Source organism: Mauremys mutica, chromosome 17, assembly GCF_020497125.1.
Source record: "Mauremys mutica isolate MM-2020 ecotype Southern chromosome 17, ASM2049712v1, whole genome shotgun sequence".
NCBI lineage: Eukaryota > Metazoa > Chordata > Testudines > Geoemydidae > Mauremys > Mauremys mutica.
The window spans coordinates 9,904,267-9,931,060 of NC_059088.1; the positions used below are offsets into that span (position 1 = coordinate 9,904,267).

A 26,794-nucleotide genomic window follows, 5' to 3' on the forward strand; every position below is an offset into this window, starting at 1 on the left:
TGTCTCTTTAATTCCTCTGTAACAGTGGAAAATGCAGCTTTGGGGGAAGAGGTGGTCAAAAGCAGTTCCTGTAGCCCCCGGGCTCAAGGCCGGTCCCTGCGGCAGGGGATGGATAGAGCCAGCTCCTGTCCTGTGATCATCTTCCCGGGGAAGGGGGATGTTCCACCTTGTAACAGGGAGGCCGTCCCAGCTGCTGAGCCGGGGACAGGTCCTGCCCTGGGGTGCACAGAGACATGTACCTGGGAGATGGAAGTCGGGGTCCTGGTAACGGCTGAGGTGGGAACGGACCCCAAGGACGCTGTAGCTGGAAGCAAGCCCAACCTGAGGGAAATTGGGGGGAGTTTGCGGGCCAGTGAAGGGTCTGTCATTGCTGGTAGCTGTGAGCCTAGAGCTGGATCCAGGCTACTTTCCCTTTTGGGGGGGCGCAGGAGTTTCTGAATCCAGAGGGGAGCCCGGAGAAGGAAGCCCAGATGGAAGGTGATGGGGGACCGGAGAGTCAGCCCACCTTTCGTAGGGAGGCTCGTCCCCAGGAGGCGGGTGAAAAATCTGCATTTAAAATGCCAGACCCCTCTCCTGCGAATCAGGTTTTGAGGGAAGACCGGGGGGTCAGAACTCCTGGAGGGGAGAGTCCACCCAGCTGACCTGTTGGGAGCAGAGAGTGGGGTAACCGAGGGAATCTGACCGATCCAAAGCACTCCAGTAAAGAAAGTTATTCTAGCTACCCTTGTGAAAAATAACTCTTCTCTTCAAGGGAGGAAAACTGCATTTGGGAAGCTTCACAAGCGGCTGGGGTCCAACTCAAAGAAATTTCAGCGGGAGGGGCCGAGGGCAGGCATGATTGCAGTGCACCCTTTCCTTGCCAAAGCCTCAAACACATCCCTGAGTTGAGAGCCTTCTCCAAAGAGGCAGAAGAATCTGTATCAGAGTGCCTACCATGGTATAGAAAGGAATTGGGAAGTGCAATAGACACCAACAAGCTAAATTGTGTGAACAGAGCCTGTCCGCCGTAGATTTGCTGTTAATCTCGTGTATTTTGCTACTTCATCTATGGGTCAAGACAACCGAGTTAATACTAGTGGTTAACTCTTTAAAGATGTGGGACATACCCGATTTGTGGAAAAAAACTTTTGTACGTGCTCGGGATGATGACAAGACAGTCCCACAAGCATGTTGCTTTTCAGCTTATACCTGAAACTGGAAACTTGGCACAGCAGCAAAAGCAGAACAGGCCTACGCTGCTGTGTGGAGGGGGAACTGAGGCACACCGCCTCCTGGCTTTGGTGGCTAAATGCCAAGACTCCTACACTTGAACCGATGTTGCTATCTGCATTCTGTTAACGGCAGTACACCCCAACATGTTTTCAGACACCCAGGGACCAGAAACCCAGAACTTTGCTAAAACACCTAGGAATGACACCACAAGGTTTAAAGGTACTGGAAGGGGGTGTGACCAGAGACAAACAGGGATTTTACATGTACTGCCTCCACCATGGACGGTGTCCAAGTCTCTGGCAGTAAGTTCAGGCCCCCTCTCCCCGTGTGTTGCATGGGGAGCCTGGACGTGTCACAGCCGAGCTTTGCAAGGCTGAGTCTAGCCCAGCGTCTGGCTTTTCCCGCGCGTTGCGGTGAGTCAGTGGTCGAGCTGGGAGTAGATTTGTAGAATGTTGACCGTCTTTCCCCTCCCCCACGCTATAACCACTAGACCATAGTCCCCTCTTTGCGGAACCCAGGAGTCCTGACTCCCAGCTACCCCCTTCCTCCTGCATTAACCCCCCAGACCCCACTCCCCTCCCAGAGCTGGGATAGAACTCAGGAGTCCTGGCTCCCATCCCCTCTGCTCTGACCACTAGACCCCTCTCCCCTTGCTATAGAACCCAGGAATCCTGATTCCCAGCTACCCCCTACTCTAACCACTTCATCCCACTTCCCTCCCAGGGCTGAAAACAGGACCCAGGAGTCCTGACTCCCATTCCCTACCCACAAGGCCGCTCCCTTCCCAATGCCACAGGAGGAACCCAGGAGTCCTGGCTGCCTGCTCAAAGCCAGGAATATCCCCCAGACTCCCACTCAGGCTTCCTACCCACTAAGTCACACAGCCTCTGTACCACACCCACGTCACCCAGTCTAGCAAGTCAACACCTGGAGCTATATTTAAACGTAGGTGTAGCTATTTATACACCTGTGCATTCTTTGGTTAGCTTGGCTGGCACCCGCTGGGGCTTATCGTGCCAACTTCCGGAGCTGCCCCCACTAAAACAAATCGTTCTTTAGAGCCGATAACTTCTGTGCTCTGGGAAGCTTTGTCTAAGGAACCAAAAGGTGACTCATGTGCTCAGCTGACACCGATGGTCGCTGCATCGTTCACAGTGAGAGCTGGCTGGAAAATGGAGAGGGATTCTGCAGAAAATTTTTGGTTTGCCTCAGAATTTTCATTGGAAAATTCAATTTTCATCAAAAACGTGAAATGAGCCCAAAAAATGCCTGCCAGTCCCCCCAAATCCTTCAGCCTAAATCTACCAAACACTGAAAAAATGTCAGATTCCAGCCAAAAATCTTCAGTATTCAATTTTCCTGGGGGAGAGGGGAGCGAGGGGGAAACTGAGGAAAGAAGGCACTTTCCATGGGAATGTTTGTGCTTCTTCTTCTTATTTATTAGTTGTATTGGGGTAGCACCCAGGAAGGATCCCACTGTGCTAGGCCCTGTCCATTATTATTGCTATTTATTAGGAATATTATGGTAGCACCCCGGTCCTCCAGTCACAGCCCAGGATCCCACTGTGCTAGGCACTGTACATTATTATTGCTATTTAGTAGGTGTATTACGGTAGCCTCCAGGAGCCCCAGCCACGGACCAGGACACTCTTGCGCTAGGTGCTGCACAAACACATGGAACTTTAGTGCCCTCGTGGCCAAGATGGAGTCTCCTCTGCAGGCAGCTCTGGCCAAGAGAAGGCGCGAGCAGGAATGCAGCAGGAGAAATCCCTTCCACCCCAGGGGCATCTGTTCCAAACCCCCCAGAGGGAACATACACCCACACCGGAAAAGTACAATGGGTTTAAGAAAGGGAGATATTTATTTACAGAGGGATGAGAGGAGAAAAACAACAAGGGGAGATAAGGGGGCGGGGGCTGCATCCAAGCCAAGGCCCCACGGGCCCAGTGGGAGCACAGTCTGGAGGGGCAGACACTGAGTTCAGGGGTCCTCAGCAAAGTTCCAGCCCAGTGCTGAGTCTTGGGGGCTCCTGGTCGTCTTTGGCGCCAGTGAACTCTCCCCAGCAAACCCCTCCGGTGCCCTCTCCTGCCGCTCTGTGCAAAGCCCCCCAGAGCGACCCCCTCCCCACTTAACTAGCTACAGCCTCCCCCCTTGTTCCCAGTGCAGAGTCACCAGCCCCAGTGCTCCCAGCCCCACGCAGCTCTGGGCAGCCTGATACTGGGTCCAGCTCCGGCCTGTCCTTCTGGGACGATTCCTCCCTGGCACCGTGCTCCTCCTGGCTCCTGCCCTGGGGGGTCCCCGATCAGCCGCCCTGCCCTTCCCAGGCGGGTTCCCAGCTGCTTCCTTTGCAAGGGCCTGTGGGCTGCAGCCCTTCTCCCGGGAGCTCCAGAGCCACCCCCTGGATTTCCCTCCTTATTTCTCACTCTCTCCCTCCCCGTGATCTCTAAACCCCAAAGGGGTTACACACAGAATAAATATTTGGTCCCTGCCCCGAAGAGCTGTGACAACCGGAGTATAAGACAAGCGATGACAGACGGAGACAGATGGAGGAACCCAAGGAAACGACATGACAATATCGGTCACTGTTAGAGCTGGCGAAATGTTTCGGCCACGATGTTGTCGACAATGCAGAGTCAGTTTGACTGAAATGCTTAACAAACGCACGTGGATTTCAGCAAATTGCTTCAGTCACACCCCAAACCCCCCTAAAAATGTCAATAAAGTCTAAACGTTTCCTTTAGGTCTTTTTCTGAGCCTCCAGCAAACTGAACAATCAATTATCCGCATGTAACCCTTCTGCTAGGCCAAACTGAGAGCAGCAAGGGCATAGGGGTCCCTTCCCTACAACGTAATGCAAACCAGCTTGAGCCCCCACACAGTGACCTGGGAAAATCTTACACACACCTCTGGGCGCCTCGAAGAGGCAATACTTCCCCTCTCGCAAGCACAGAGTCTTGGTGTAGCAGAAAATGTTTAATAACTTGAGATAAACAACAAGCATTAAATTGGGAAAACACCTCAACTAGGCCGTGTCCTTTTCCCTGGGCTCTTGAGTCCAGCAACCCCAAAATCACCCCAAGACTCCAAAGTTCAATACCTCAAATGTCCCAATAGTCCAGCAACCCAAAAATCACCCACGGTCCCCAAAGTCCCGCAACCCAAAAGTCTCTGTCCTGGGTCAGTGCAGCCCCAGAGTTCAAGTGACTATCTGCAGGGATTTTCCCCCCGCCATCCTGGGTAGAAAGGGGCACCTTACGTGGTCCGAGGCCGACCGCCCTGCCTCTCTGTGGGATTCTGCTTCGCCTTCCCCACGAACGGCTCAGCTCTGCTCTGCTCCGCCAGCTGCTCTGCTCCACCAGCCGTCCCGTGATCTGCTCCAGCCATCCCCGCAAACTGCTCGGCTCTGCTCGCTCCATGGGCCGCTCCAACCGTCCCACAAATTGTTCCGCTCCACCAGCTGCTCTGCTCTGCAATATAGCTTCAGGCTCCCCCACTAGTTAGCACAGCTCTTAGTGATTTCAGCTCTTAGTGAGTTCAGCTCAGGAACCTGTAACTTAGATTCTTAAGGGAATCAAAAATCAGCTCTGATATTCAACAGTGGAGAGAGAAGAAGATGCAATTGGTGCTTCTGGCTCACACAAGGAGCCCACTCTCTTGTCTAGCAAGTGCCACTCAACTGATGGTGAGACGCCCTGTCACAAAGCAGTTTCACAGTTCCTCATCCACACAATCAGGGTGACAAACACTCCACTCCTCCTGCCCCAACCACAAAGAAATCGGGGATCCCACAGCTGCCAAAGCAACCATCCCAGGCTGCCGTGGGCTGTGCCAGGCGGGGTGGGTGTGCCTATGCAAACAGGATCAGCCCCTGAAATTCTTTTCCACACTCGCCATAATTCACCACCAGATGTCAGGGTAGAGCTCATCCTGACTCTGCTTACACGCACATCACTGTTAGTCAGCATGAGAGATGGGCGGGGAGGGATCTGAGCACCCCTGCTCCCTAACCATTGTCAGGCTGTTTATAGGCACGATGGCAGAGGAGAGTGTGAAGACAGAGTGAAGGGGGATAAGCGGGTAGCTTTGCGGGTGTGCAGGGCTGATGCCAGGAAGTTTTGCGCCCTACGCGAAACTTCCACCTTGCACCCCCCCCCCCAGCCCTGTGGAAGCTCCCCAAACCCCCTCCGCCCTGAGGCGACCCCCCCACGGCAGCTTCCCCCCCCCGGAAGCAGTGCGGCAGCTCCCCACCTCAGCTCACCTCTGCTCCGCCTCCTCCCCAGCATGCTGCCCCCGCTCTAATTCCCCTCCCCTCCCAGGCTTGCGGCGCCAAACAGCTGATTGGTGCCGCAAGCTTGAGAGGCGGGAGAAGTGGAGCAGCGACGGCGTGCTCGGGGAGGGGGCATAGCAGAGGTGAGCTGGGGAGGGGAGCCCTGCGGCAGCTCCCCCCCCGCCCTGAGGCACATACTCCCCCGCAGCAGCTCCCCACCCCCCCCCCGGCCCAGGGAGCTGTGTGGCAGCTCCCCACCCCAGCTGTTTGGCGCCACAAACCTGGGAGGGAAGGAGAATTAGAGCGGGGGCGGTGTGCTCGGGGAGGAGGCGGAGCAGAGGTGAGCTGGGTTGGGGGGCTGCCGCAGGGGGGGATGCCTCAAGGTTGGGGGGGGAGCTGCCGCAGGGGCACCCCAGCTCACCTCTGCTATGCCCCCTCCCCGAGCATGCCGCCCCCGCCGGCAATGACAATAATTGCATGGAGCGGCCGCTGTACTGGGAGAGGGAGTCTGAGCCGCATGTGTCAGCGCACCACCGGCAGCCCAGCCCAGGAATGCTGTGAAAAAAAAACTGGGAGCTCTGCTTTTTGGCACCCCCAAATCTTGGCGCCCTAGGCAACCGCCTAGTTGCTTTAATGGTAGCATCGGTCCTGCGGGTGTGTACAAAGGCCAGTTGCTCTGGACACAGGAGAAACAAACAGCAGCCAGTTTCCTTGTTCAGAAACCGGCCAGGCAGTCTTATGTTATGTAACTGTGTCTAGACCATTTGTGGATGGATTCCAGTTATTTCTGGCTGGATGCTGACATCTCAAGCACTTTCTCTTTTGGCACAAAGCTGATCATCTGCACCACCGAACCGTTTCTGTTTTGCTGTCGATGACAAGCCACTCTGAAGCTCTCCCTCCACAGGCAGTGATCTGTAACATTACAGACATTCAGCAGGTCTCATGTTCCGAGCGTTAACGGCTAACACTGCACTGCCAGCCGAGGGCCACAATTTAAATGTGTGAGGGCTGCATGTTTGACTTGCCTGTATTAAAGAATAATTAAATCAACATTGATTTTTAAACATTTCCTTGAATACAAATGTGTTTTATACCACCTCACATCATCTTCTCATACACTAGGGAAATACGGCCTAGATGAACCTATTATTGTGGATGCACAACTGGCTGGAAAACGGTACTCGGAGAGTAGTTATCAGTGGTTCACAGTCAAGCTGGACGGGCCTATTGAGTGGGGTCCCGCAGGGATCTGTTCTGGATCTAGGTCTATTCAGTATCTTCATAACTGCTTTGGATAATGGCACAGAGAGTACACTTATAAGGTTTGTGGATGATACCAAGATGAGAGGGGTTGTAAGCACTTTGGAGGGCAGGATTAGAATTCAAAATGACCTGGAGAAACTGGAGAAATGGTCTGAAATAAACAGGATGAAATGCAACATGGACAAATGCAAAGTGCTCCACTGAGGAAGGAAGAATCAATTGTCAATCACAAACCAAATACGGGTCAACAATGTCAGACTGTTGCAAGAAAGCAAATATCATTCTGAGATGTATTGGCAGAAGTGTTGTAAGCAAGAGATGAGAAATGATTCTTGTGCTCTACCCAGCACTGATTAGGCCTCAGCTGGAGGACTGTGTCCAGTTCTTGGCACCACACTTCAGGAAAGATGAGAACAAATTGGAGAAGGTCCAGAGAAGAGCAACAAAAATGACGGAAGGTCTAGAAAATATGAGCGATGAGGGAAGATTGAAAGAAGTGGGTTTGTTTAGTCTGGAGAAGAGATGACTGATGGGGGACATGATACCAGGCTTCAAGAATGTAAAAGGTCGTTACAAAGATGAGGGTGATAAATTGTTCTTCATCACTGAGGAGAGGACAAGAAGCAATGGGCTTAAATTGCAGTAAAGGAGATTTCAGTTAGACTTTAGGAAAACTTCCTAACTGTCCAGGTGGTTAGACACTGAAAAAATTTCCCTAGGGAGGCTGTGGAGTCTCTGGAGGTTTTAAGAAGAGGTCGGACAAACACCTGTCAGGACTGGTCTAGAATGATAAAGCTTCGTCCTGCCTCAGCACAGAGGACTGGACCAGACGACCTAGCGACATCCCTTCCAGCCCTACTGCTATGAGTCTATGAAGCTAGAGAATTATTTTAGGTTTGTCATAGTTGCTTCCATGGTGTCTGGGGGGAAAGGGCTTTTCAGTGATACCCAACTCGTCCCATTTCCGGCAATGCTGTATTATCAAAATTTCCACCAACCAGAGCACCTGGAGCTGGGGGGCAGCGATTCCCCGCCCCTGCACACACACACTGCAGAGGGGAAACCACTGAAATTGTGATTCTGTGGATGTGTACAACTGAAATGACACCTCCCTCTGCTTTCTATCCTTTACATGCCCAATGAACGACACAGGCCCCCAGCCTGACCACAGTGAGATCTCTGCTCCAGAGACTCCGTCTCCTGGTTCTTCTCAGGGTCATGCTCAGAGCTGCTTCTGCGAGCTTTCCACCTCCACTGCCGACACTCAACGGGGAAGCAGAGAAAACCCATGAGACTGGGTCTGAGCATGAGTCAAGGACATGAAAAAAATCCCACCGCTGGATGACGTAGCTCTGCTGACAAAAGCCCCAGTGCAGACCCAGCCATGCCAATGGACAAGGGTTCCTGTTGTCACAGCTAATGTCACTTGGGGAGGTGCTAGTTTAGGTCTGCAAGCGGCGTAGATCGTTGAAGTAAAAGTGTCATTGTATGCGGCGCGTCATTACCCAAAGACTTGTGTTTCCTTGTTCAGTGGCATTCGCTCCAGTGGCCCTCACTGCGTTCAGGGCAGTTGCACTGACTGGGGCAGGGATTCCTTGAAGCAATTGGCCCCGGCTCTCACAGCATCGATCCAGCTTTCACCCTGCGTATCAATGACAGTGTTGCTTCCCCAGAAGGGCAAAGGGTGCTAGACACCAGCGGGGCTGTGTACAAAGGGGAGTGGGGTTTAGTGGTTAGAGCAGGGAGGATGGGAGCCAGGGCTCTCCATCAAAGCTCAGCACTCGCTTTCAGGCTCAATGGAGAGAGCAGTTAAGCCTCTTTGCTGTAGAACAGCTGCAAACAATGGAGGCCTCTGACCACAGCAGCAGGTCGTGTGGCAGGTCAGAGCTGAACTGTGTGGACTATGGGGTGCAAACACAGTGGCTAGGAGATCAGTAGCCACCTTAACAGCCTCCCTGAAATTGGAAACCTGGGATTTGTTGAGCAAGGGTGGTGCCAGAAACTGAAAAGAATGTTGTTGTTTGCGCTGAGTTCCAGTTTTGATTTCCAGCACCCATCTGCACACACCTCGTTCGCTGGGGCAGGTGCAGCCGGGTTGAAGGAACGACGGAGTCGCTGGAGCAGGGGGCTGAGCTGTCGCTGTGAGGTGAGGAGAGGGGTGGACGTACCGTGAGATCCAACGCTGAGCTCGATAGGCTGCAGCAGTAGCCGTGCACGGAGCCTTCTTGCCGTGGGCAATATCAGCTGTCTGGTGGCGTAGGGACCAGGGTCTGCAGGGCTCCCTGAGGGGTAAGTGACAGCAGCACAATGAAGGTTGCATTGTGGGGTTGGGATGTATTTTTGACTCATCACATCCTGCTTGTCAGAGGTTTACGTTTAGCCACTTTCCACGTTCTGGAAGGGCACCTCCAGGCCACCTTCACGCTGCACCTACAAACATTGGGGGCAGGCCAGTTCCTTGGCTTTTTTTTTGAAAGATCATTTTCCAGCACCCCCATGGCCCACAGCCCAGCTCTCCCCCTCCTTGTCTCCCATCTCTCTGCTGCCCAGCACACCTGGGCCGGGGGGCGGGGGTCAGGCATTGTCAGGGCTGAGGAGCAGGGAAGAGGATGCAGGGACTGACGTGGAGTCAGCGAGGGCATTTTTGGAAGGGGGGACAGAGATGGGGGCACATGAAGACACAGGCCTGGATGGGCACAGCTGAACCCTCCTCCGATATCTCCTACTGGGCAGCTCTGACCTGAAGCAGCAGAATCGGGGGGAATGGGCAGGAAGGGGGAGTCTGGGGGCTCTGCCCCATGGCTGGGCACCGCATGGGGAAGGTGAGGACTTGGGGGTCCCTGCCCCTAACTGGGGAGGCAGCAGAGGGGACACCAGCATGAGGAGGACTTGAAGGGATGGGGGGTGCCTGTGGGGGGAGGATACGGATACCTCCATTCCCTCCCCTCACACCCAGATACGTCACCCTTAGCCATCGGGGGGAGGTGCAGAGTCCCCCACCCCCAATCTGGGAAGAGACTCTACACATCCGTCTGCAGCAGACGTGACTCTGCGACGGAGCCAACAAACCCTGTCCCTGTCGAGGGTGAACCAGCAGCCTGCGGCACAGTGCCACCCCTGGGCCGGCTGTGAGGCTGGAGAAGGGGTGATTCAAAGGGGGAGGCCCAGCAGCTGGAGGGCGGTGTGGGGAAATAGGGCAAACAGGCTACACTGGGGGTTGCAAGGATCATGGCTCGGGTCAGGAGCCAGACTATAGAACTGTCGGCTCTCAGAGGTGCTGAGTAAAGGGGAGAGCGTGCCAGCCCCACGGGAAGTACGGGACATGGATGTTAAATAATAATACCTGGCTTTTCCATCATGCTTTTCCATCTGTAGTCTCCAGCGCTTTTCATTATCCCCATTTTACAGATGGGGAAATTGAGTCCCAGGCTAGTGTTCTGTCCGCTACATAACATTCTCTTTTACTCTCTGCATGTTACAATTCCGGGTGACTTGTTCTGAGGGAGGAAAAAGACTAAGACTGACACTTAATTTTGGGTGGTTTTTTTCCACAGGAGGATGGAACAACTAAAAGTTCTCTTTGGTAGCATATTTACAAAACACAGAAATACACTGCCTGGTCTGTCGGAGCAGGAAACCAATGAGATCAAGGCTGCCATTGAAGCAGGAGACCTCTCAGGAGCAGCGTATGTGGTGCAGAGGTCTGACAAGTTGCTTAAAAAAACTGAACTCAACATCGCGATCACAGGGGAGTCAGGAGCTGGGAAATCATCCTTCCTCAATGCCATCCGGGGCCTGGGAGATGAAGATGAAGGATCAGCTGAGACCGGGGTGGTAGAGACAACCAAAGAACCAGAGCGGTACCAGCATTCCAAGTACCCCAATGTGATCTTCTGGGACCTGCCGGGGATCGGGACCCCAGATTTTCGGCCAGACACTTACCTGGAGCAGGTGACATTCAATCGCTATGACTTCTTCATCATCCTCGCCTCAGAACGGTTCAGAGCCAACCACGCCAAACTGGCCCAGGAGATCCATAAGATGCGGAAGAAGTTTTACTTTGTGCGCTCCAAGGTGGACTTTGACATTTACAATGAGAAACGCAAAAAGAGCTTCAATGAAGAGAGAACCCTGGAGAAAATCAGAAATGACTGCGTCAATCACCTGTGCAAAGAAGGGATGAGCTCCCCGCAGGTTTTCCTTGTGTCAAGGAGGGAATTTCAGAAATACGATTCTCCCAAACTGCAGAAAAAGTTGCTGAAGGAACTGGAAAGTCACAAGAAACACGTTTTCCTCCTGGCCCTGCCCAATCTTTCCGAACCAATCTTGGAAAAGAAGAAAAAGGGTTTGCAGAGGCAGATCTGGAAACAAGCCCTGAAGTCGTGCGCCATCGCAGCTGTTCCTCTCCCGGCTCTCTCGGTGAAGTGCGACATTGGCATCCTGGTGGATAACATGAGAGAATATTGTGAGAGCTTTGGGCTGGATGATATTTCCCTCATTATACTCGCTAGCCAGGTTCGGAAGTCTGTCGCTGAGCTGAAGGACGTGATCAAATCCCCATTGGCCAACAAGATCTCAAAAGAAACAGCCGAGAAGCTGCTGAGGGAGGCTACAGGGGAGGGTCTAATGGCAGTTAAACATTTTGTCAGCATGATACCGGTGGTTGGGACCGTATTTGCTGCAGAGAGGTCTTTCACAGTGACATACAGAATGCTGAACAGCTTTCTGGATGGTGTTGCTGAAGATGCCCAAAGAGTCCTGGTCAAGGCATTGGAGACAGAAGAGAAAACAAATAACTAACAGCAACAAGGGACCAACAAGTTGGACACAGGCCTCTGGCAGATGGAGCTTGGAGCCAACCAGAGGACAATGGCAGATTCTTCTGTACTCAAATCTAATGCAACAAACGAAAAAATGTTGAAAAAGATCCCCAGAGTTTGGCAAAAGTGAGGTACAGTTCCCTGACCCCCTATTTTTCTAAGCCAGGCCCCAGATGAGAAAGTTGAGAGACAGCAGCAGTGCAAATACCAGCTCAAAAAGTCCTGGTCTATGTTAATTAAAAGCATCGGACAAGATTTTTAAATATACTTGAACTTTCTCTGTGTAAATCAATGGAGATTCCTGAGTCCAATGAAGCAATTGACACCACCTGAGGATGTGGCCTATTGTATGCAGTGCAAAGTCTGACCATGAGAAGTCAGCAGAGCTGAAATAACCGTGCAAACATGTGATTAGCAAATAGTGAACCCGGAACCAGCTCCTTCCAGATTTTGTTCTTTCCCTGAGTCCTTTTCCCTTTGCCATTCAATACTGGGTTAGACCGATTCAACCCAAAGCACTTGAACACAAATAATTAAGAGGACACCATTAACAATAGATTTCTAAGAAGTAAGAAGACATGAGACCTGTAACCTGCTCAGCTGCCATGAACTCAGCTCTCAACTCAACGCTGCTCTAATGCAGGTCCCTGAGCCCCAGGCAAACAGACTCAGTTAGAAACCCCCAAGCACAGTAATACACCAAGTAATACACCTAGCTCCATTGATTCAATCCCATTGACCTGCTCTGGGGATCTGGTCTTCCAGGCACATCCGTTTAATGGATTTTATAGCTAAGGTTAGATAAGATTCTTTTCTCTGTCTACAATCCTTACACTAGAGGCTGTTATTAGCCCTTTAACTAAGTCTTACCCTGAACAGAGTTTGGAAACATTTCACTGCTAAACCCATTGTGACGTTACACCCCATAGTGCTTTATAGAAATATGCGAGTGTAAATGTGACATAACTGGAATATGTTTTATGCTAGATATGCCATGTAACACATCTTTGCAAAGGTTATGATGTACTGATTATATTCATCCTATTTGTATACATGTAGCATTTTTATTTCTGAAGTTATGAGCGTTGGCTCTATGCTTGTATTTAAAGTGTTTGCTGTAGGAAGCACATAAAACAGATTTGGCCAACACAGTGTGAAGGGGTTATTCAAATAATTGGGAGTATTGGCCAACAATGGACTTTGGGAGACGCCAATCCACATCTGAGCTTCCCTGAGCCTGCAGACAGGGGAGTTAGAGAGGGAGTTGACAGAGGGAGGCTTACGATGGTTAGGAAGACCCGCAACACCTGTGCCAGCACTGCTTCTGTCTCCTCCACCTGCGCCTGTAGCCAGACAGAGCACCTAAGCATGGATGCTTCTCCCCAGATCCTGGTGTGGTTCTGCAGGGACTGTAACTTGCAATTTCCACTTACTGATATCCAGGCTGAGGGCGGGGCGGGGGGGTGGCCATCCAATGTGAAAGGTGCCTGCTGGTGGAATCTCTCAGGCAGCAGGTGGGAGAGCTACAGGAGGAGGTGACTAGGTTGAGGAGCATCTGAATCCACGAGCAATTCCTGGACAGTGTCCATGTGGAGACAGCTGAGGTAGCTGTCCCAGTACACAGGACTGCTGACACACCACGGGTGGAGGAGGAGAGGGCTCAGGGTGGACACTGGCAGCTGGCTACTTCTGGCAGCAGGCAGTGCTCCACCCCTGCTCCGAACCCTCCCGCCGTGGTAATAGGTAACCATTATGCTCTTCTTGATACAGGAGAGAAGGAATCACCCCCTACAGTAAAGGAGGAGAAGCCTTGTACCCCTAAGGCCGGGAGGTCTGCTGCCACCAGTGGTGGTCGGAGACTCTCTGCTGAGGGGGACGGAGGCGCCCATCTGTCGCCCTGACATTTCATCTCGGGAGGTATGCTGCCTGCCGGGGGCCCGTATCTGAGACGTTACAGAGGCATTGTCTAGGATTATCCAGCCCTCTGACTACTACCCCATGCTACTCATCCATGTGGGCACAAATGATACTGCGAGGTGTGACACTGAGCGGATCAAGAGTGGCTACAGGGTGAAGGAGTTTGGCGCGCAGGGGGTATTCTCTTCGATTCTTCCTGTCAAAGGTAGGGGCCCGGGCAGAGACAGGTGCATCGTGGAGGTGAAATGCCTGGCTGCGAAGATGGTGTCACCAGGAGGGTTTTGGCTTCCTCGACCACGGGATGCTATTCCAGGAAGGACTGCTAGGCAGAGATGGCGCTCACCTTTCGAGGAGGGGAAAGACCCTATTTGCACACAGACTGGCTAACCTAGTGAGGAGGGCTTTAAACTAGGTTTGATGGGGACAGGTGAGCAAAGCCCAGAGGTGAGTGGGGAACATGGAGACCTGGGAGATGGGTCGGAAACAAGAGGGAGCATGGGCCATAATGGCAGAGAGAAAGGAGGGTCAGGGCAAAACTGGGAGGCAAGATCAAACCAGTATCTTAGATGCCTATATACAAATGCGAGAAGTATGGGGAATAAGCAGGAAGAACTGGAAGGGCTAATAAATAAATACAACTATGACATTGTTGGCATCACTAAAACTTGGTGGGATAATACACATGATTGGAGTGTTGATGTGGATGGGTGCAGCTTGCTCAGGAAGGATAGACAGGGAAAAAGGGAGGAAGTGTTGTCTTATATATTAAAAATGTGCACACTTGGACTGAGGTGGAGATGGACATAGGAGATGGAAATGTTGAGAGTCCTGGGTTAGGCTAAAAGGGGTAAAAAACAAGGATGATGTCGTGCTAGGAGTCTGCTACAGGCCACCTAACCAGGTGGAAGAGGTGGATGAGGCTTTTTTTAAACAACTAACAAAATCATACAAAGCCCAAGATTTGGTGGTGATGAGGGACTTCAACTATCCAGATATACATTGGGAAAATAACACCGCGGGGCACAGACTATCCAATAAAGTTCTTGGACTGCATTGCAGACATCTTTTTATTTCAGAAGGTTGAAAAAGCTACTGGGGGGAAGCTGTTCTAGATTTCATTTTAACAAATAGGGAGGAACTTGTTGAGAATTTGAAAGTGGAAGGCAGCTTGGGTGAAAGTGATCATGAAATCAGAGTTTGCAATTCTAAGGAAGGGTAGAAGGGAGTACAGCAAAATAGAGACAATGGATTTCAGGAAGGCGGATTTTGGTAAGCTCAGAGAGCTGATAGGTAAGGTCCCATGGGAATCAAGACTGAGGGGAAAAACAACTGAGGAGAGTTGGCAGTTTTTCAAAGGGACACTATTAAGGGCCCAAAAACAAGCTATTCTGCTGGGTCGGAAAGATAGAAAATGTGGCAAAAGACCAGCTTGGCTTAACCACGAGATCCTGCATGATCTAAAAAATAAAAAGGAGACATATAAAAAATGGAAACTAGGACAAATTGCAAAGGATGAATATAGGCAAACAACACAGGAATGCAGGGGCAAGATTTGAAAGGCAAAGGCACAAAAAGAGCTCAAACTAGCTACGGGAATAAAGGGAAACAAGAAGACTTTTTATCGATACATTAGAAGCAAGAGGAAGACCAAGGACAGGGTAGGCCCACTGCTCAGTGAGGAGGGAGAAACAGTAACAGGAAACTTGGAAATGGCAGAGATGCTTAATGACTTCTTTGTTTCGGTCTTCACTGAGAAGTCTGAAGGAATGCCTAACAGAGTGAATGCTAATGAGAAGGGGGTAGGTTTAGAAGATAAAATAAAAAAAAGAACAATTTAAAAATCACTTAGAAAAGTTAGATGCCTGCAAGTTACCAGGGCCTGATGAAATGCATCCTAGAATACTCAAGGAGCTAATAGAAGAGATATCTGAGCCTCTAGCTATTATCTTTGGAAAATCATGGGAGACAGCAGAGATTCCAGAAGACTGGAAAAGGGCAAATCTAGTGCCCATCTATAAAAAGGGAAATAAAAACAACCCAGGAAACTACAGACCAATTAGTTTAACTTCTGTGCCAGGGAAGATAACAGAGCAAGTAATTAAGGAAATCATCTGCAAACCCTTGGAAGGTGGTACGGTGATAGGGAATAGCCAGCATGGATTTGTAAAGAACAAATCATGTCAAACCAATCTGATAGCTTTCTTTGATAGGATAACGAGTCTTGTGGATAAGGGAGAAGCAGTGGATTCTATACCTAGAATTTAGTAAGGTGTTTGTTACGGTCTTACATGATATTCTTATCGATAAACTAGGCAAATACAATTTAGATGGAGCTACTATAAGGTGGATGCATAACTGGCTGGAGAACCGTACTCAGAGAGTAGTTATTAATGGTTCCCAATCCTGCTGGAAAGGGATAACAAGTGGGGTTCCGCAGGGGTCTGTTTTGGGACCGGCTCTGTTCAATATCTTCGTCAATGACTTAGATATTGGCATAGAAAGTACGCTTATTAAGTTTGCAGATGACACCAAACTGGGAGGGATTGCAACTGCTTTGGAGGATAGGGTCATAATTCAAAATAATCTGGACAAATTGAGAAACGGTCTGAGGTAAACAGGATGAAGTTTAATAAAGACAAATGCAAAGCGCTCCACTTAGGAAGGAACAACCAGTGTCACACATACAGAATGGGAAGAGACTGTCTAGGAAGGAGTACGGCAGAAAGGGATCTAGGGGTTATAGTGGATCACAAGCTAAATATGAGTCAACAGTGTGATGCTGTTGCAAAAAAAGCAAACGTGATTCTGGGATGCATTAACAGGTGTGTTGTGAGCAAGCCACGAGAAGTCATTTTTCCGCTCTACTCGGCGCTGGTTAGGCCTCAACTGGAGTATTGTGTCCAGTTCTCGTCACCGCATTTCAAGAAAGATGTGGAGAAATTGGAGAGGGTCCAGAGAAGAGCAACAAGAATGATTAAAGGTCTTGAGAACATGACCTATGAAGGAGGCTGAACGAATTGGGTTTGTTTAGTTTGGAAAAGAGAAGACTGAGAGGGGACATGATAGCAGTTTTCAGGTATCTAAAAGGGTGTCATAAGGAGGAGGGAGAAAACTCGTTCACCTTAACCTCTAATGATAGAACAAGAAGCAATGGGCTTAAACTGCAGCAAGGGAGGTTTAGGTTGGACATTAGGAAAAAGTTCCTAACTGTCAGGGTGGTTAAACACTGCCTTAAATTGCCTAGGGAGGTTGTGGAATCTCCATCTCTGGAGATATTTAAGAGTAGGTTAGATAAATGTCTATCCGGGATGGTCTAGACAGTATTCGGTCCTGCCATGAGGGCAGGGGACTGGACTTGATGACCTCTCGAGGTCCCTTCCAGCCCTAGAATCTATGAATCTATTAATTCAAACTAACAGGTAAACAATGGGATCGGCCTGCAAAAAGCTGAATTGTTCATAGACATGTGACTTGCCCAGGTGGCTAGAGACCTCATCTTGTGGCTGTGATGTGGCACAAGAGAGAGAATATAAAAGGCCCTGGAAACCCCTCCATTTTGTCTTCAGCTGGCTCAGAGATAACCTCTCCACCCCCAAAGAGATGCCTGAAAGAGACTGGAACAAAGGACAGTAACTACGGGGGTGTGAGGGATTGCTGGACCCAGACTAGGAAGGAGTCTAGTCTGTCAAAGAAGCTCATTGGAACATCTCTGAGGGTGAGATTTACCTGCATTCAGTTTCCTATTGTATTAGGCTTAGACTGGCGTGTTTTATTTTATTTTGTTCGGTAACTTACTTCATTCTGTCTGTTATTATTTGGAACCACTTAAATCCTACTTTTTATGTTTAATAAAATCACTTTTTACTTATTAATTAACCCAGAGCAAGTAATTAATTCCTGGGGGAGAAAACAGCTGTGCATATCTCTCTATCAGTGTTACAGCGGGTGAACAATTTATGAGTTTACCCTGTATAAGCTTTATACAGAATAAAACAGATTTATTTGGGGGTTGGATCCCATTGGGAACTGGGTATCTGGGTGCTAGAGACTGGAGCCCTTCTTAAGCTGTTTTCAGTTAAGCCTGCAGCTTTTGGGGGACGTGGTTCAGACCTTGGTCTTTTTTTTGTAGCAGGCTAGTGTGTCTGGCTCAACAAGGCAGGGTACTGAAGTCCCAACCTGCCAGGGAAAATGGGCTCAGAGATAGTCCCAGCACATCAGGTGACAGTCCCAAGGAGGTTTCTGTTACCTAACCTGTCTCAGTGGCATAGTCGAGCACAATCTGTGCACAGCTGATTGCTTTGAAATACTGGTAGTGATTTTAAGTGAGTGTTGAGTGTGGTGATTGGAGAACAGACAAAGTGGTTACTGGTGTGTTATTTTCTATTTGTTTATTCTGGGTGAGGTAAATAAGCACAAGAAAACAGGAAAATGACTACCAGTGAGGAAGCTACAAAACTAGAGATAACCAGACTGGAAGCAGAAGAGAAGGCAAAGGACCAGGAGTTTCAATTGAGGCTCAAAGAAGCAGAGGCAGCCAGGGAGGAGACTGCAGCAGCCAGGGAGGAAGCTGCGCACAAAAGAGCCATGGAAACCCAGAGCCTAGCCCTGGAGTTAAAAGTCAGAGAAATACAGGCCCAGAAGCATGAACTGACTGTTATGGAGTGGAAGAGACAAAACCCTCTAGCGGCTGGCTCCACTTCCCCAAAAATCCACAAATGAGAGCGACTGTGTCTGCAGTATGATGAATTCAGTGATATTGCTGAATATTTCTTCACCTTTGAGAGACTGTGACCCTCCATGCAATTCCTGACAATCAAAAAATGACTATGTTGATGGCAAAAATTGACTGGGACAGCGCTGGACATATTCAATAAGATGCCTATTGATGATGCTTCAAACTATGGTACATTTAAGGAACTGGTTTTGAAACAGTTTCAGATTACACCTGAAACCTACAGGGTTAAATTCAGGCGCCTTAAGAGGGGATCTGGATTGAGTAATGTGGCTTTTGTAAATGAAATGAGAGATTTTCTAGGTAAAGGCATTGCAAGCTTGGAAGAAATGTGTGATTTGGTTACTCAGGAACAATTCCTGAATATATTCAGTGATGATGTAAAACAGGATTTGTGGGACAAAAAGGTGGATGCAGTGGGTGGATTAGCTGAGTCTGCAGACTCTTTCGAACAGTCACAAGCTGCAATTAAACATAAACCACTGGCAGAGGGGTAGAGGGTTGGTGGAAAGCAGAATCACCATTTCACCCCTGGGAAAAAGGAGGCTGGACGTTCACCTCCTCCATTCCCCTGTTACTCGTTCCAAGTCTCCTGTACAAGCAGAGGAGCCCAAGAGGTGCTATCATTGTAAGGCCACTGAGCACCTGAGGAATAAGTGTCCCTTGCTGAGTGGGAAAATGCAGCAGGTAACTCATGAAGTTGCTGCTTCTCAGAGCACAGGGGCAGCCCAGGCTGCTGCCTCTTTCCACACAGGATTTGTAAAGGTTGCTTCTACAAACCCAAGCGGTGCACACATGCATGCTGTTAAGCTTAATGACAGCGTGCTGCAAGGTTTAAGAGACGCGGGTGCAGAAATTTCTGTGGTCAGGACAGACCTGATCCAGGAGAAGGATTTGTTACCAGGAAAAATGGCAGAATTAGAACTGGTGGGAGGTTACAAAGTCCTTGCACCTTTAGCCAAGGTACACATGGAAACTGGTGATCTGCAGGCTGAGCTGACTGTTGCAGCAGTGGCACACAATTTTTCACCGTTTCTACTGGGAAATGGTTTCTTTGATGTGACAAAATCTGTTCCAGGGTTTGTTAGTAGCGAGAAGGAATCTTGTGCTGAAAGCTCCAGAGGGAGGGGTGAAGTCACATGTTCTGCTGGGGAAATAAGAGAGCGTCTCTTTAATTCCTCTGTAACAGTGGAAAATGCAGCTTTGGGGGGAGGGGTGGTCAAAGGCAGTTTCTGTAGCCCCGGGCTCAAGGCCGGTCCCTGCAGGAGGGGTGGATAGAGCCAGCTCCTGTCCTGTGATCATCTTCCCGGGGAAGGGGGATGTTCCACCTTGTAACAGGGAGGCCATCCCAGCTGCTGGCTGCCAGGAACTTGCAAGTCAGCAGGGGACAGGTCCTGCCCTGGGGTGCACAGAGACATGTACCTGGGAGATGGAAGTCGGGGTCCTGGTAACAGCTGCGGTGGGAACAGACCCCAAGGACTCTGTAGCTGGAAGCAAGCCCAACTTGAGGGAAACTGGGGGGATTTTGCTGGCCAATGAAGGGTCTGTCATAGCTGGTAGCTGTGAGCCTATAGCTAGATCCGGGCTACTTTCCCTTTTGTGGGGTACAGGAGTTTCTGATCCAGAGGGGAGCCCAGAGAAGGAAGCCCAGACGGAAGGTGATGGGGGACCGGAGAGTCAGCCCACCTTTTGTAGGGAGGCTTTTCCCCATGTTGGTGTCATTAGGCATGACTCTAGGTAACTCAGGAGGGTGGAAAACCACAGTGTCAATGAAGCCCTTCTGTATTAGGCCTGAATGAACTAAAGTCACTCCATGTCTGACCAAAGCGCTCCCATGTTTGAACTTTAATCGACCTAACAAGCTAGCAACAGAGAATGGAATGTGTAACAGCTAGTTATCAGGTGCAACCCCACTCACACTGGTACTAGAAAATAATAATGAGGCCTGTATGCCTCTGGCTAAGGGGCAAAATAACAGATCAAAGAAATAAAACAAGATAACTGTTCACAGAAGAGTTACTAACAAGCTAAAGTGGTTTTTGCCAAGTATGATTTAACCTGCTTAGTGTAATTGCTACTTGCATGATGTATCCACTATATGGGAAATAGGATGGGGGGGTAGAGGGGGATGAGGAGTGTGGGGGTAATGGGAATGCTTAGCTGAAATCATGTATAAGAAGAGAAAAATGGCTTGCATCTGTGTGCAGGATTTGAGATTGCTATGTCTCCCTTGCACCTTATTTGGGCTCAAATAAACTTTGTCTGCTTCTCCACCTTGGTGTGTTTATTGGAGTGAAGCACACCGGGCAACGAACCACTGTTGCTATCCTCGGGCCTCTGTGCCGGCAACACCCAGGAGGCGGGTGAAAAATCTGCATTTAAAATGCCAGACCCCTCTCCTGCAACTCAGGTTTTGAGGGAAGACTGGGGGTCATATCTCCTGGAGGGGAGAGTCCACCCAGCTGACCTGTTGGGAGCAGAGAGTGGGGTAACCGAGGGAATCTGACTGATCCAAAGCACTCCAGTAAAGGAAGTTATTCTAGCTACCCTTGTAAAAAATAACACTTCTCTTCAAGGGAGGAAAACTTTGCATTTGGGAAGCTTCACAAGCAGCTGGGGTCCAACTCAAAGAAATTTCAGCGGGAGGGGCTGAGGGCAGGCATGATTGCAGTGCACCCTTTCCTTGCCAAAGCTTCAAACACATCCCTGAGTTGAAAGCTGTCATAGGTTTATTCCCCACTTTGAACTTTAGTGTCCACAAGATGGGGACCTGCATGGACTCCTCTAAACTAAAATCCTAGTTTAGATCTGGTTACGCTGCCACCAGCTAGAAATTCCAGTGTCTAGCACACTCCCTGTTCCCCCAAAACTTTCCCTGGGGAACACAGATCCAACTCCTTGGATCTTAACACAAAGGGAAATAGCCCATTCCCCCACCTCCCCCTCCCTTAGCCGTCGGGAGAAATCACCTTGATTCAAACTCCTTGAATCAAACAAAGAGGGATTCCCTTCCCCCCTTTCCTCTTCCCCTGAAATTCCAAACAAGGGAAGAAATCAATCAGGTTCTAAAAAGAAAAGATTTTATTAAAAGAAAGAAAGTAACACTATCTCTGTAACACCAGGATGAAAAATATTACAGGGTCTAACTTATAAACCAAGAGGGACATTCCCCACTCCTTTCTCAGAATAATCAAAGTAACAGCAAACAGAAATAAAGAGATTTCTCCAGCAAACACACATTTGCAAATACAGAAATTAATTATAAGACTAATCCGCCTTTCTAATACTCACTATACTGAACAGAGGAAAATACTTCAGGAAACTTGGAGAGCCTGGATATACGTCTGGCCCCTCTCAGATCCAAAGAGAAAACACCCCCCAAACAAAGAACACAAACAAAGGCTTCCCTCCACAGAGATTTGAAATTATCTTGTCCCTTGATTGGTCCTCTGGTCAGGTGTCCGTCAGGTTACTGAGCTTGTTAACCCTTTACAGGTAAAAGAGACCCTTAACCCTTAACTATCTGTTTATGACAAAAGCCTTCTCCAAAAAGGCAGAAGAATCTGTATCAGAGTGCCTACCATGGTACACAAAGGAATTGGGAAGTGCAATAGACACTAACAAGCTAAATTGTGTGAACAAAGCCTGTCCGCCGTAGATTTGCTGTGTATTTTGCTACTTCATCTATGGGTCAAGACAAACGAGTTAATACTAGTGGTTAACTCTTTAAAGATGTGGGACATACCTGATTTGTGGAAAAAAACTTTTGTACGTGCTAGGGATGGTGACAAGACAGTCCCACAAGCATGTTGCTTTTCAGCTTATACCTATAAACAGGTTGGAAACTTGGCACAGCAGCAAAAGCAGAACAGGCCTACGCTGCTGTGTGGAGGGGGAACTGAGGCACACTGCCTCCTGGCTTTGGTGGCTAAATACCAAGACTCCTACACTTTAACCAGACTCCCACTCAGGCTTCCTACCCACTAAGTCACACGGCCTCTATACCACACCCACCTCATCCATTCACCCAACAGCCTCCCTGAAATTGGAAACCTGGGATTTGCTGAGCAAGGGTGGTGCCCAAACTGAAAAGAATGTTGTTGTTTGCGCTGAGTTCCAGTTCTGATTTCCAGCACCCATCTGCACACACCTCGTTCGCTGGGGCAGGTGCAGCCGGGCTGAAGGAAGGACGAGTTGCTGGAGCAGGGGGCTGAGCTGTCGCTGTGAGGTGAGGAGAGGGGTGGACGTACCGTGAGATCCAGCACTGAGCTTGGTAACCTGCAGCAGCCGTGCACGGGGCCTTCTTGCCGTGGGGAATATGGGCTGTCTGGTGGCATAGGGACCAGGGTCTGCAGGGCACCCTGAGGGGTAAGTGACAGCAGCACAATGAAGGTTGCATTGTGGGGCTGGGGTGTATTTTTGACTCATCACGTCCCTATTGTCAGAGGTTTACGTTTAGCCACTTTCCACGTTCTGGAAGGGCACCTCCAGGCCACCTTCACGCTGCACCTACAAACTTTGGGGGCAGGCCATTTCCTTGGCTTTTTTTGAAAGATCATTTTCCAGCACCCCCATGTCCCACGGCCCAGCTCTCCCCCTCCTTGTCTCCCATCTCTCTGCTGCCCAGCACACCTGGGCCAGGGGGCGGGAGTCAGGCATTGTCAGGGCTGAGGACCAGGGAAGAGGATGCAGGGACTGACGTGGAGTCAGCGAGGGCATTTTTGGAAGGGGGGACAGAGATGGGGGCACATGAAGACACAGGGCTTTGGAGGGGCACATCTGAACCCTCCTCCGATATCTCCTACTGCGCAGCTCTGTCCTGAAGCAGCAGAATCGGGGGCAATGGGTAGGAAGGGGGAGTATGGAGGCTCTGCCCCATGGCTGGGCACCGCATGGGGAAGGTGAGGACTTGTGGGTCCCTGCCCCTGACCGGGGAGGCAGCAGAGGGGACACCAGCATGGGGAGGATTTTAAGGGATGGGGGGTGTCTGTGAGGGAAGGATACGGATACCTCCATTCTCTCCCCTCACACCCAGATACGTCACCCTTAGCCATCGGGTGGAGGTGCAGAGTCCCCTACCCCCAATCTGGGAAGAGACTCTACACATCCGTCTGCAGCAGATGTGACTCTGCGACGGAGCCAACAAACCCTGTCCCTGTCGAGGGTGAACCAGCAGCCTGAGGCTTAATGCCAACCCTGGGCCGGCTGTTAGAGTCAAGAAGGGGTGTTTCAAAGGGGGAGGCCCAGCAGCTGGAGGGCGGTGTGGGGACACTGGTCAAGCAGGCTACGCTGCGGGTGACATGGAGCATGGCTCGGGTCAGGAGCCGGACTAGAACTGTCGGCTCTCGGAGGTGCTGGGTAAAGGGGATAGCATGCCAGCCCCACGGGAAGTACAGGACATGTATGATCAATTAGAATGCCTGACTTTTCCATCATGCTTTTCCATCGGTAGGTCTAAAGCGCTTTTCATTATCCCCATTTTGCAGATACAATTTTGAACCCCGATGCGGCCCTCGGGCCAAAAATTTTGCCCACCCCTGCTCTAAAGTGCTTACCATTAGCCCCCTTATACAGATAGAGAAACTGAGGCACGTGGCAGTGAGTTGCACACCATTGGCAAAGGTGGGAATAGAGGTGGGAATAGAATGCAGGTCCACTGAGTCCCAGTCTACTGTTCTATCCGCTAGGTGCTAGGGGAGGGAAATGGAGTCATCGGTACCCTCCCCCCACAGATAGTAACTAGCACTGAGTAACATTTTTTTCTTTTTTATTACTCCTTGCAGATTAAAATTCCCAGATGACTTTGTTCTGTGGGAGGAAAAAGACTATGTATAATTTTTCTTTTTTCTCCATAGGAAGATGGAAGAATCAAAATTTATCCCTGGTAACAAATTTTCAAAAGACAGAAATATACTTCCTGGTCTGTCTGAGCAGGAAACTGATGAGATCAAGGCTGCTCTCGAAGCAGGAGACCTCTCAGGAGCAGCGTGTGTGGTGCAGAAGTCTGACGAGTTGTTTAACAACACCGAGCTCAACATCGCGATCACAGGGGAGTCAGGATCTGGGAAATCGTCCTTCCTCAATGCCCTCCGGGGCCTGGGAGATGAGGATGAAGGATCAGCTGAGACCGGGGTGGTAGAGACGACCATAGAACCAGAGAGGTACCAACATTCCAAGTACCCCAATGTGATCTTCTGGGACCTGCCGGGGATCGGGACCCCAGATTTTCGGCCAGACACTTACCTGGAGCAGGTGACATTCAGTCGCTATGACTTCTTCATCATCCTCGCTTCGGAGCGGTTCAAAGCCAACCACGCCAAACTGGCCCAGGAGATCCATAAGATGGGGAAGAAGTTTTACTTTGTGCGCTCCAAGGTGGACTTTGACATTTACAATGAGAAACACAAAAAGAGCTTCAATGAGGAGAGAACCCTGGAGAAAATCAGAAATGACTGCGTCAATCACCTGTGCGGAGAAGGGATGAGCTCCCCGCAGGTTTTCCTTGTGTCAAGCAGGGAATTTCAGAAATACGATTCTCCCAAACTGCAGAAAACGTTGCTGAAGGAACTGGAAAGTCACAAGAAACACCTTTTCCTCCTGGCCCTGCCCAATCTTTCCAAACCAATCTTGGAAAAGAAAAAAAAAGCTTTGCAAAGACAGATCTGGAAACAAGCCCTGAAGTCGTGCGCCATCGCAGCTGTTCCTCTCCCGGCTCTCTCGGTGAAGTGCGACATTGGCATCCTGGTGGATAACATGAGAGAATATTGTGAGAGCTTTGGGCTGGATAACATTTCCCTCTATACACTCGCTAGCCAGGTTCGGAAGTCTGTCGCTGAGCTGAAGGGCGTGATCAAGTCCCCACTGGCCAACAATATCTCAAAAGAAACGGCTGAGGAGCAGCTGACTAAGGCGGCAGGAAAGGGTCTAATTTTTGCTAAACATTTTATCAGCATGATACCGGTGGTTGGGACCGTATTTGCTGCAGAGACGTCTTTCACAGTGACATACAGCATGCTGAACAACTTTTTGGATGATGTCGCTGAAGACGCCCAAAGAGTCCTGATCAAGGCCTTGGAGAGAGAAAACAAATGAATAACAGCAACAAAAGACCAGTAAACTGATACACGCCTCTGGCAGATGGAGATTGGAGCCAACCAGGGGACTATGGCAAATTCTTCTGTACTCAGATTTCATGCAACAAAAGAAAAAAAAATATTGAATAAGATCTCCAGAGTTTGAGCTTTAAAATACAAAGATGTATTTCTAGTGTGGAGGAACAGGCAAAACTGAGATACAGTTCCCTGGCTCCACAATTTTTTTAAGCCAGGCCTCAGCTGGGATAGTTGAGGGACAGCATCAGGGCAAATACCAGCTCAAAAGATCCTGATCTAAATTAATTAAAAACCTCAAGCAAGATTTTTAAAATATATTTTAACTTTCTCTGTGTAAATCAGTGGAGATTCCTTGAGTCCAATGGAGCGATTTACACCAGCTGAGGATGTGGCCTATTGCATGCGGTGTAAACCGGTGCAGAATCTGACCATGACAAACCAGCAGAGCTGTAATAACAGTGCAAAACGTGATCAGAAAATAGCTGAAACCGGAACCAGCTCCTTCCAGCTTGTGTTCTTTTCCTGAGTCCTTTTCCCTTTGCCATTCAATCCTGGGTTAGACCAATTCAACCCAAAGCATGTGAACGCAATTAATTAAAAGGAAACCATTAAAAATAGATTTCTGAGCAGTAAGACATTGACCGAGACCTGTAACCTGCTCAGCTGCCATGAACTCTGCTCTCAACTCAACGCTGCTCTAATGCGGGTCCCTGCGCCCCAGGGAAACAGACTTGGTTAGAAACCCCCAAGCACAGATCCCCAGTAATTAACCGAGCTCCATTGATCCAATCCCATTGACCCGCTCTGGGGATCTGTTTAACAGGTCTCATAACAGAGGTTCGCTAATAATTCTTTTCTCCGTCTGCCGTCCTTGTGCTAGAGGCTGTTATTAGCCCTGTAACTAAGTTGTACCCTGAGCGGAGTTTGGAAGCATCTGGCTCCTAAACCCATATCAGAGAATTAAGAGTTAAATTGCTGATGTGAGATTTTTCTTATGGGCCCGAGCTGCAGTTTGAGCTGCTGCTGATGGTGGTTTTGGTGCTGATGTGTTTGTTTAATGTGGAGTTTAGGTTGGCCTGGGGTCAGGGAATCACCCCATACCGCTCAGACTCACCTGGGATTGGTGAATTGTAATCGCGATGTGTCGGGCTCTGAGGACGATTGGTTCATCTGATGGCCCGCAGCAGCCTATCGCAAATTTGTTCTATATTCCACAGTCGGTAATTCATGCAGTTGCATCTCTTTGCTCTGTGTATTCACTGCTTGTGGTTTTGTCATCACTGCCGATCTCAGAGAACTACTTTTGTCTTTTAATAAACTCCCAGTCAGTTGGATCTGACATTTTGTGCATCTGATTTTTGTGGCTCTTAGGAAAACATGGAGCGAGGGTGTAATGGGGTCCGACTCACCCCTGCGGCGCCTCCTGCTGGTCGTCCTTGGGAATTAGCTCAGTCCAGTGTCCGGAGCG

The 26,794-nt window shown here is 49.7% G+C and overlaps 2 protein-coding genes across 2 annotated transcripts in view; one reads left to right on the forward strand and one right to left on the reverse strand.

Moving 5' to 3' along the window:
* Positions 1 to 26,794, reverse strand: part of LOC123351333 — a 113,441-nt gene that overhangs the window by 66,977 nt on the left and 19,670 nt on the right. The gene's annotated exons all lie outside the window — the stretch shown is intronic.
* LOC123351337 (interferon-inducible GTPase 5-like) lies at positions 9,013 to 25,358 on the forward strand. Its single transcript, XM_044990613.1, has 2 exons — positions 9,013 to 9,034; positions 24,070 to 25,358. The coding sequence occupies exon 2, from the start codon at positions 24,074 to 24,076 to the stop codon at positions 25,304 to 25,306; it is 1,233 nt and encodes a 410-aa protein (XP_044846548.1). The 5' UTR covers positions 9,013 to 9,034; positions 24,070 to 24,073; the 3' UTR covers positions 25,307 to 25,358.